The sequence below is a fragment of the Malus sylvestris genome, chromosome 13, assembly GCF_916048215.2.
Source record: "Malus sylvestris chromosome 13, drMalSylv7.2, whole genome shotgun sequence".
Taxonomy (NCBI): Eukaryota; Viridiplantae; Streptophyta; class Magnoliopsida; order Rosales; family Rosaceae; genus Malus; species Malus sylvestris.
The window spans coordinates 35,199,905-35,211,657 of NC_062272.1; the positions used below are offsets into that span (position 1 = coordinate 35,199,905).

An 11,753-nucleotide genomic window follows, 5' to 3' on the forward strand; every position below is an offset into this window, starting at 1 on the left:
TGGTAATTTTTAAAAATAGTTGAATTTTCCGGCAAGTTAGGGCGGTCGACCGCCACCCACGGCGGCGAGTGCGGCGGCGGCCTGGCCAGTGGGCCGACGATGCCCTTTTAAGTTCAATTAGATGCCCTGATTTCATAATTGATATCATAATTGATATCCTTATGATATGGTTTGATTGTTTGAACCTAATTTCATTATGATACGTGGTTAGGTCAAAATATGTTTCGACGATCCGACCGTTGGATCATCACCAAACCTTAATTCGTGATAGAACATAATATTTTTGGATCATAGAAACTTATAGATCGATAATCCGACGTACGGATCTTCCCTAATTGGATTTCTAAGTTGGTAAAATTAAATGTCGACCGCCACTTGAATTTTGAAATTGGCGGAGATCCGACCGTCGGATCGTGTTGAGATTTTAGTATGTTGTTATTTGAGCATAATGTGGACTTTGGAAGATTACGGATCCGAAATCCAATGTGTGGATCTACCGGATTGAATTGTGGACCCTACCTTTGACCGAGAGTTGACTTTTGGTCAACATGTCTCGAAACGTCCTAATTACTAAAATTAGTACTACGGGGGACTAAGTGAAGTCTAGTGGGCCTACATTGGTTAGAGAGTGACTTGAATATATGTGATATGGTTATTACCTTAACTTCCTATGTTAGTATCCTTTGTGAAGATGAATTGGTTTTATAAATGTGATTTCTATTGAAATGTGATTTTTATATATTTAGCCAAAGGCCTATGATTATTAAACATGATTTGGCTTGGTACTGATGATGGTTGTGACATATGTGAGTTAAATTATCTTTTTAGTAATGTGATTCATGTGTATGATTATTTTTATGATAATGCGATCCTAGAATCCTATTAGAAGTGTATTGTAGCACTTATATGCTTGGGTGACATATTAGTGGTGACCTTGAGAAGTTGATGGTGTAGATGATTACATTGTAACTCATAGGGGTTGAGATGTGGATAAGTTGAGGTGTTGAATTTACGACACCATGTAGTACTTGTGCAATGATGGTCCTACTTGGTATATCCGCGTTGGGGGACCATATTTATTCTAGAAGTGAGGAGGATTAGTTGTACTTGGTACATTTGACGGGGGAATCATATGCTTGTTTGGATTCCGTTGAGTGATATTCTCGAATCGTATCCTGGTTCGGATTCCGTTGAGTGATGGTCTGTAATTGTATCCAGCTTGTATCTCATCGAGTGGTTCAATTATATATGCATGGTACTTTGAGATTCCGTTAAGTGATGGTTCAGAATCGTATCCTGGTCTGGATTTCGTTGAGTGGTCCGGAATCCCTTTGGTGTCTTTTCTTGGTCCTTTAGATTTGTTTTCAGCTTCAGAGATGTAGGATTCGACTGAACTGTGTCGCTCTAGCCCTACTTTTCATGGTGTTGTACGAGATTATGATTATGAGCTATTGTGATTTGTTTCAGACGAACCATTGGATGTCTGGGTGACTCATTCGGAGTTGTTAGAGTTCCTTGGTTAAATTTGTAAAATGATATGTTATTGCATTCATTGATTAAACAATTAAATGCTAAGATCACGTATCTTTGATTCATGATTAATTAATTGATGTGATTGTGGAATGATGTTCGGTATGATTGAGATTATTATGATTATAGTAATTGATTAATGTGACTTGAGAATAACATTGTGCTTCTTTGGTTCTTTGATATGTTACATACTATGATTTGCGGTATTATGTGAAACAGAGTGATTTATATGATGGAGGAATTGGAAAGTATCTGTGTGAGAATGGGTTACATGTGTGTATGAAAGATGATAATTGTTGTTTGACGTAAGGTTGATGTGTAATATGGTGCATTATGATTTTTCTGTTAGAAGTATTTTACGGAAAGAGTAGAGTTGACGATTGGTGAACTACAAATGGCTTGATCCCTTTTGAGGGTACGTAGGCAGTCTAATGAGGAGGTTAGATGCAACCATAAAGTATAAGAAAAATTATCACGAAATTCGAATCTTGAGTTGTGCATTGTCCATATCCCGGAGGTGGGGTATGTGAGTGATATGGGTATTTGGTAACGTCATGTGTCTATCCTGGACGTATGTGGGGGTCGGGGCGTGACAAGTGCCATGTGGCATTTCTGTTATTACTAAACATTTCTGTTATTACTCCCCCCTCAAACTGAAATTGGTGTGGCCAAGTGAAGTTTGAACTAGCTAGAACTCTGAAACTAGTTTGGAACTGCAAGACCAAGATGTCTGCAATGCTTCAAGAACACTGCAGAAAACCCCAAACAAATGAATACCACCGGGTGTTAATTACCGCCTCTCCCCTCGAAAACTGCGCCACAAGAAAGGTCTTTTTCTTTCCACACCCACCTTTTTCTTCTTCATCGATCACTCCTGCAACTTCTCTTGTATAATGCAAGAAACTATACTTCGATCCACCGATCTTCGAAGTCGAGTGATATAACAGTTGTTGGGAATAACAATCTTATCATGGGATCTTGTCATATTGCCCACGATTGCAAGATCGAAAACAACATCAATTTTGCAAATAATACATTGCTGGAAGGCCATGTTGTGGTAGAAGATTATGCTCACACTGCAGGGGCTATCGTCGTTCATCAATTTTGCCATGTTGGCTCTTTCTCATTTATTGGTGGTGGCTCTGTGATCGCAGAGGATGTTCCAAAGTACATGATGGTTGCGGGAGAAAGAGCTGTGCTTCGTGGTTTAAACCTTGAAGGTCTATGTTGTAATGGATTCACAGCTACAGAGATCAGAAGCCTGAGAACAACTTACCAAAAGATATTCATGCCTGCTGATAAAAATTCCAGGGATTTTGAAGAACATCTTTTTGCTCATATACTTGTAGTCCATTCCATAGTGCAGTCTATCCGTGACTCTTTTGAAGAAAAGCAACATAGAATATGTAAATTCAGACATTGACAGTCTCTCACAGTTACCTGAACCTCTGGTTTTGATCATCATCTCCCACTTGCCATTCGAAAAAAAAAAAAAAAAAAAAAAAAACCACAAGAAACTCCATTTTCTCCAATCCCTTATGTAATCCTAACTCTTCACCAAGAATTTCTGAGAGCTCAATTGATTAACCCATGAGGCTTGCTGAAATTTATGTTGTTGCTGAAAATGCTATGCACAATACAGTTTCTAATCCTAATCTGTTGAAGTCTTTGTCATCTACAGACTTTACAGAGACTAGCACCAAATCAACTAAGGAGAATGACACTCCAAGAAACCAAATCAACCAAGGAGAATGACACTCCAAGAAACCAAATCAACCAAGGAGATTGACACTCCTGATAGCTTCCTATATCTTCCTAGATAAAAACACCAAAAATTAACCAAAGGAGAATGACACTCCAAGAAATCAAATCAACTAAGGAGAATGACACTCCTGATAGCTTCCTAAATCTTTCCAAATACTAACACCAAAATTAACCAAGGAGAATGACACTCAAAGAAATCAAATCAACCAAGGAGATTGACACTCCTGTGGCCCAGAAACAACAAGAAATTTCATCACAAATCTTCAAGAATTACAAAAACAACTCCTTCTTAAATCACCAAACCCCCTTAGATCACAAACACTGATCTTGAAGCAATGACCAATCTTGAATCCAAATATCCCAAATATCACACTAATATCCTAGAAAAGACTCACAAGAAAGATGAACAAGTGGAGTGTAAATTCAATATACCACTCTTTGGCTATCGACCTTACTAATTGATAAAATAATGAACATTTTCTTACTAAAACATTTAATCAAAAAGATTATGTGCACTGTGAAAACCAGAAATCAAGAACCTGATAAGAACTTCAATCTTGAGCCAAAGAACGCACAAGAGCTCCAAAACAAACCAACACCACCAAAAAATTCAAAAAGTGATTTGAGTAAACCACCAAGAAGAAAGAACCATATCGAAGACGCCTATGAAATCACAAGATTTCAGACCCAATCAACCAAATGTCCCTAGTACATAGTGACTAGATGTCATTCGTAATACCGCACCATATCTTTTGGCCGCAACCCTTGTGGATGGCATCAGCATGGAGAACCACATCGCAAACTTCAAGGCAAATATCTCTCATGTTTTCTTCTGCCAATGCACCTTCCTTTGGCCATTGATTTGAAATCAGAAGGGAGAAAGCTTTGATCTTATGATTCTGTCTAGCTACTGTTAGTCGGCGCGGACTGCTGCGTAAGATCCGAACGTGCGTATGAGTACCTAGAAGATGAACGGCGGTGAAGAGCCTCAGTTCTTGGAGGTGGTGACCGCGTCGGTGGAGAAATCTCCAAACCAAAACAATCAACCAAACAATCGCAACAATCGGAGAAAAATCAACCCAAGCTCGCGGAAGCACTGATTAATGAAAATTTGAAGAGAAACTAAACTAGGAAAAAAAAATGTAAACTACTACGAAGAGAGAAACCACCAGAATCCATGGCATGAGCCTGGTGGCTCTGATACCATGTTAACTACTTTGTAAAAGATGAATAATTAGTACAGAGGAAGAGGAAAATGATAGAGAGCAACTAGAGAGATTGTAGTTATAGAATTCAGAGAATGTATACAATTGAACTTAATGAAAATAATAGTTATACAATCCCTTATATAGTCATATATCCTAATTACAATAATACCCTTCTAACTATACTAACAAACTCCACTACTGACATAGTGCCATGTAGCATTTCTGTTATTACTAAACATTTCTGTTATTACTTTTCACCAGAGCTGTTTTGGTACAAGGAACGAGCCCCAGGGTCTTCGTGGTCTACAGGAATGCTATAGCAACTTTGCTCCTGGCTACTTTTGCTTGCTTATCCCAATGGTAATATTAATCTCTCTCTCCCACATAAGAATTTTGTGCAGGAGAAATCCATGTAGGACTTCGTTGGGACTAAAGGGATTTTCTTTAATATTTCTGTCCTCTCTAATAGGGTATAGCACCGTATATGCTTTATATGTTTTAGTTGCTTGTTGTAGTTATATATTATAAAGAATTTGATGAACTGAAACACATTTTGTGTAATGATTTTTCATTTGCAGAGTAACTGCCAATCAGAATGCTTATTTTGAGGGCCTGTATTTATCCTCTTCAACAATAGCAAATGCAATGGCTAATCTGGTCCCTGCGATTACCTTTGTATTTGCCACAGTAGTAGGGTAAGTGCCTACACACATAGTTTGCTTTTTTTATTGAATTATTTCAATTTATGAAGAATTTCGGAAAAAAAAAAAAAAAAAAGAAACTCTTCAGGCTCCTAAATTAGGAGAATGATTTACATGGAACGGATTCATTACCACATGATGTTTCTTGTCTAATAATGCATTATCATGTGTGAAATTTTTTTTTCACATGACAATGTTTTGTTAAATCGAGACGCCACGTTACAGTGAACTCGTTTTCTCCAAAATAAAAGACAGCGAAAAGGGACTAGTGTCTGCTCCCACTAATGGCTAATATTTAATGCCATTTTTGAACATTTGTGTATTTACTTTCATTCTTTTTTAGTCTTTATTATTGTTTTGAATTTTGTTTTCGATACAATCATATCGAGGTGGAGGTTAAAAGTATCAAAACTAACTTTAAGATTATTAAAACATTTATGTCTGATATCCTAGTAGAGTGTTGGGTTTCTAAGGAATATTTTATGGATTCGATATTCTACCCTACCCTAAATGAGTGTATTAGTTTCAAACTATTCCCCCTTCCCTAATAATGTCAACGAGCTGTACATTCCTAATTAGTCTAAGTCAACTATTTGATTCTGCAAGATTATAGGCTCATAATTACTTTCCTAGAATAGTTTCCTAGGCTCTGTATATATAACCTTCCTCTTGTTATACATAAAATGAGAGATATATTAATGAAGTATTATTTTTTACCCAATTTGAGATGGTACCAGAGCAGTCAATCATGACTGTCTCTTGACTTAACCCTAGCAATCGCTTCCGCAAACAGCAGCCGTCAACAAACCCAACACCAGCAAATCACTCAAAGCGTTCCCTATCATGGCCAACAATGATGGGTTAACAAACACCAATCAATCCTTGGTGTCGGGAGGCTCCAAAACTACCACACAAATCGTCACTTTGCAGAGTGACACCTCCAGCTTCTCCGCAGGAATCAAACTGGATGAGAATAATTATTCTCTATGGCATCAAATCATAGAGATGAAGATAGCTGGGCGAGAAAAACATGGCCACTTGACTGGTGATATTGCCCAACCTGCAGACTCAGATCCCACATTTAATAAATGGCGTGCATCGGATTGCCAAGTCAAGAGTTGGTTGTTCGACGCCATGCAACCTAATCAGATTAAACGATTTATTCGTTATGACACAGCAAAGCAAGTTTGGGCTGCAATCAAGCAAACCTATTCAGATGGTGTTGATGAAGCCAAGATTTGTGACCTTCACAGACGGTCATTCATAATGAAGCAGGTTGGTGCATCAGTTGCCAAATATTACAGTAAGCTAACTGAGATTTTTCAGGAGCTTGATCAATTAAGTCCAAGCACCATGGAGCATCCGAAAGACGTTGAGACTAGACGCAAGGAGGTTGATCGTCTGAGTGTATATATTTCTTGCCGGTTTGGACAATAATTTCGATCAAATCCGAGGAGAGATTTTGAGGATGGAGCCTAAGCCTGAACTTGAGGCAGCATATGCACATATTAAACGAGAGAGTAACCGACAGGGAACCATGTCTGAAGCTGGTGGAACCTCCGAAGCCACAGCCTTGGCTGCTGCCAGGTCCAAACAATCTCGGCCGAACAACTACAGTATCGACCCTACTCGTAACCGGCCTCCAATGAAGTGTACCAAATGTGGTTTAGATAACCACACAATTAAGGGCTGTTATGAGATCATTGGTTATCCAGAAGGATGGGTCCACAAAGGGCAAAAAAAGGATTCAACCAAAGCCTCATTTGCATCCGCTCAGTCATCCGAGGATACTGCATCAGAACCTCCATCAGGTACATCTGGCTCCAAGGCCTTGGCCACCTCAGGTACCTCTTACGCATCTTCTCTTACGTGTAATAGATCATGGATTATTGACACTGGTGCTACTGATCACATGACATCTAGTTTTACTGGGTTGCACTATACCAAACCATCAAGCCAAACACATATTACCAGTGCCAATGGCACCACCTCCCAAGTTATGGGAGAAGGGTCTATATCTCTTACATCCTCATTAAGTCTTGATCATGTCTTAGTTGTTTCTTCACTCGACTATGACTTGTTATCTGTTACTCAAATCATTGATTCCCTTAATTGTACCGTGTGTTTTTTGCCATTGTATTGTCTATTTCAGGATCTTCTCACCAAGGCTGTGATTGGATGTAGTACTAGGAGGGGAAAGTTGTATTATCTGGACTTGACAGACGACAGTAGTAAGAGATTGAGTCACGCACATCATGTGAGAGGAGATGAGTCTATCAGGATGAAGAAAATTTGGCTATGGCATAGACGATTAGGGCATGCTTCTTTCGGTTATCTGAAATTTTTATTTCCAGATTTGTTTTCCCAGTTTGCTGAATCAGACTTTTATTGTGAAACTTGCATTTTGGCGAAAAGCCATCGTATTTCTTATCCATTAAGATTGAATAAAAGTTCTCTGCCTTTCATGATTGTCCATTCTGATGTTTGGGGACCATCACGAGTTCCCATTATTAGTGGTTTTAAGTGGTTTGTGACATTTATTGATGATTGCACCCGAATGACCTGGGTTTTTCCCTTAAAGCAGAAAAGTGAAGTCATCGCCAAATTCAAGTTATTTTATCAATATGTTGCTACTCAGTTTGACAAGAAAATCACTACACTTCGGTCTGATAATGGAGGGGAGTACGTCAACCATGACCTACATAATTTTTTAAGTCAACATGGTATTGTTCATCAAACCACATGTGCCTATACACCACAACAGAATGGTGTCGCAGAGCGTAAGAATCGACATCTCTTGGAAGTTGTTCGTGCCTCTTTATTTGAGGCCCGTATGCCTCATCATTTTTGGAGGGAGGCTCTTTGTTCTGCTGCTTACCTCATTAATAGAACACCATCCAGCACTCTTCAGTATCAAACTCCATTTCAGACATTGACCACTCTCCTCACCATGCCATCCACACCAAATCTCGAACCACGTCTCTTTGGCTGTGTTGTTTATGTTCAAGTGTATCCACATCAGCGTGGCAAGCTTGATCCATGTGCATTGCGTTGTGTCTTTGTGGGGTATGCTGACACTTAGAAGGGCTATAAGTGTTTCCATCCTCCCACTCAGACCGTGCATGTTACCGCAGATGTGAGTTTCCATGAGAGTGAGTTCTATTACTCAGAGGGAGTTTCTGAGCATCATCTGCAGGGGGATAGCTCTATCTTTGCAACAGATACTCAGAACATCCAAATTCAACAAAATGTTTTAGAGCAATCAATGTCCGAGCAACCAGCCACAGTGGTGCAACAAGATCAAGAGTTATTGGAAACTCCAGATGATGGTTCAGATAATTTCCCTCCTACTACAGTACCATCACCAATCATCCAATCAGGTCCTGAAGATTCCCCGCAGGTAACTGAACATTTAAACTCCAACTTAAGCACTTTACCTGAGTCGAGTCATACAGGAAACACAGGTTATCAGTTACCTCATCATACCACTAGAGGGATTCCTAGACAACAGTATGACCCGGACCCAAAAATAAAAGTTAAATACCCTATTGCTAATCATGTGTCCCTACATAGGTTGTCTATGTCATGTGCATCATTTTTATATCAATTATCCACTGTATCTATTCCAAGTAATGTGCATGAAGCTCTGAAAGATCCCAAGTGGACTCAAGTGATGAATGATGAAATGGAGACCCTCCAAAAGAATTCCACTTGGGAGATGACTATCCTTCCTAAAGGGAAGAGAACAGTGAGTTGTAGATGGATATATACAGTAAAGTTCAAGGCAGATGGCACCATTGAACGATACAAAGCAAGATTGGTGGCGAAAGGTTATACTCAGACTTATAGGATTGACTATGAGGAGACCTTTGCCCCTGTAGCCAAGATAAACACAATTTGGGTACTTCTTTCTCTGGCAGTAAACCTAAACTGGCCATTACACCAGTTTGATGTCAAAAATGCCTTCCTGCATGGCGACCTAGAAGAAGAAGTCTATATGGATTCTCCTCCAGGATGCAAGATGGGGCCCAATATGAGCAACATGGTGTGTAAACTGAGAAAGTCTCTGTATGGATTGAAGCAGTCACCCAAAGCATGGTTTGGAAAGTTCAGCAAATCAATGAAGGATTTTGGATACAAGCAAAGTAACTCAGATCATACTCTTTTCTTGAAACATAAGAAAGGTAAAGTCACTGCCCTTATTGTATGTGTTGATGACATGGTAGTTACCGGGAATGACCCAGAGGAAAAGGCAGCATTGCAGCACCACTTGGCAAGTGAGTTTGAAATGAAAGATCTTGGTGCTCTAAAGTATTTCTTAGGCATCGAAGTGGCTCGTTCAGAACAAGGAATATTTCTCTCACAACGGAAATATATCCTTGACATTTTGATTGACACTGGAATGTTAGCCAGCAAACCAGCAGATACACCAATGGAGTTGAATCATCAGCTTGGTGAATATCTTGATCAGGTACCTACCAACAGAGAAAGATATCAACGCCTCGTGGGCAAGTTAATCTATCTAGGACACACTAGACCTGATATAGCATATGCCGTAAGTGTGGTGAGTCAGTTCATGCATGCACCAAGTGAAGCCCACATGGATGCTGTAAATCGAATTCTGAGATACTTGAAGTCATCTCCTGGAAGAGGATTGATGTTTGCACGACATGGTCATCTAGATGTTGAGGGTCACATTGATGCAGACTGGGCGGGCTTTGTTACTGACAGGCGATCTACATCTGGATACTTTACCTTTGTGGGAGGCAATCTAGTATCTTGGCAAAGTAAAAAACAGAAAGTAGTGTCAAGATCAAGTGTTGAAGCAGAATATCGAGGTATGGCATACGGAGTATGTGAGCTACTCTGGATAAGGAATTTGTTGGGGGAATTGGGGTTCAAACCCAAACATGCCATGCAACTGAATTGTAACAACAAAGCCGCAATAGACATTGCACATAATCCAGTGCAACAGGATAGAACCAAGCATGTTGAAGTTGACAGACATTTCATCAAGGAGAAGCTCGAGGCAAAGATCATTGAGGTATCATTTGTTAAATCCGAAGATCAACTTGCAGATGTCCTCACCAAAGTAGTCACATGCAGAGTATTTCACAGCTCACTTAGCAAGTTGGGCATTGACGACATATATGCTCCAACTTGAGGGGGAGTGTTAACGAGGTGTACATTCCTAATTAGTCTAAGTCAACTATTTGATTCTGCAAGATTATAGGCTCATAATTACTTTCCTAGAATAGTTTCCTAGGCTCTGTATATATAACCTTCCTCTTGTTATACATAAAATGAGAGATATATTAATGAAGTATTATTTTTTACCCAATCTGAGAAATAATAGTAAAGTTAAAATAAAATAAAATAAATTAATCTAGAGAGCAGTGATGTTCTAAGGGACGTCTTATGGAGTTCATTCCTTGTTTATGAAAAGAAAATGATAATTTCCCAGTTATTTTTGCCAAGAAATGCTTTATTGAACTTGATCTCAATTTGTTAATTTGTTAATTTGTACTTTATTATAGATGTTTGTTAACTTTAATCTAGCAGTTTTACATGTTTCCTTGTGTATGTGTGTATATTTTTAGATTCGAGAAAGTCAATGTACGACGCTTGAGAAGTAATGCCAAGATAATTGGAAAAATCATCTGCGGTGGTGGAGCCATTTACATGACATTTATCAAAGGCACAAAGTTATTAAACACACAATTACCGATCCTACCAAAATCTCTCTTGGGTTTGGAGGGTCAGAATTTGACGCTCGGTTATCTATTTTTCATTGTAAACACTTGTTGCGCTTCGTTTTGGGTGATTGAGCAGGTACTAGTACTACTTGGATATATATATATATATAACACTCTAAAAATCTCATTTTACATTCTTCATAAGTGTATTTTTTTTTCTAAATATAAAATGTTTGGAGTGTAGAATGAGGAATTTGGAATGCCAATAATAATTTTCTATATATATATATATACACATACATACATACATATACACACCACCTTATTAATATTTATGTATATAGTTATATATGTATAGACACACACACACACTTGCACAGAATTATGGAATTATATGGACCAGGATCCTCTCCTGAGCAATTCCCTAGGGATCCCGCAATCTTGTCCGTTCATTTTATATCGTGCGGTCAGTTTTCGTTAGGTACTATTCATATTTGAATTTTAAAATTTAAATTTTAAATGATTTCTGACCACACGATATACGATGAACGGACAAGATTGCGGGATCCCTAGGATCCCTAGGGAATTGCTCAGGAGAGGATCCTTGTCCGAATTATATATATATGTATGATTTGACCAATGTGTAAAAAACAGGTCCCAATTTCGGCACGTTGTCCATGTTGAATATATCACTACCGGCTCATCAAAACAGTTGTAAATGTATTGGATAATGCAATAGTTAGTTGAAAAAGTTACTTAGAGTTTGTTACTAAAAGTTTATTAGCTAGTCCTCTAGTCAGCTATATATAGCTACGGTAAACAGATAGTGAGATTAGTTCATTGAGTTCAATACA

The 11,753-nt window shown here is 38.6% G+C and overlaps 1 protein-coding gene across 1 annotated transcript; it reads left to right on the forward strand.

The window, feature by feature from the left end:
- Positions 1–2,256: 2,256 nt before the first annotated feature.
- LOC126595453 (probable acyl-[acyl-carrier-protein]--UDP-N-acetylglucosamine O-acyltransferase, mitochondrial) lies at positions 2,257–2,953 on the forward strand. Its single transcript, XM_050261744.1, has 2 exons — positions 2,257–2,315; positions 2,431–2,953. The coding sequence occupies exons 1-2, from the start codon at positions 2,257–2,259 to the stop codon at positions 2,951–2,953; spliced, it is 582 nt and encodes a 193-aa protein (XP_050117701.1).
- Positions 2,954–11,753: the final 8,800 nt, after the last annotated feature.

Coding starts and splice junctions, on each gene's coding strand:
- LOC126595453 (XM_050261744.1), top strand. CDS start 2,257: ATGTCTGCAATGCTTCAAGAACACTGCAGAAAACCCCAAACAAATGAA. Junction 2,316..2,430: donor ACAAATGAATACCACCGGGT/GTTAATTACCGC, acceptor GTATAATGCAAG/AAACTATACTTCGATCCACC.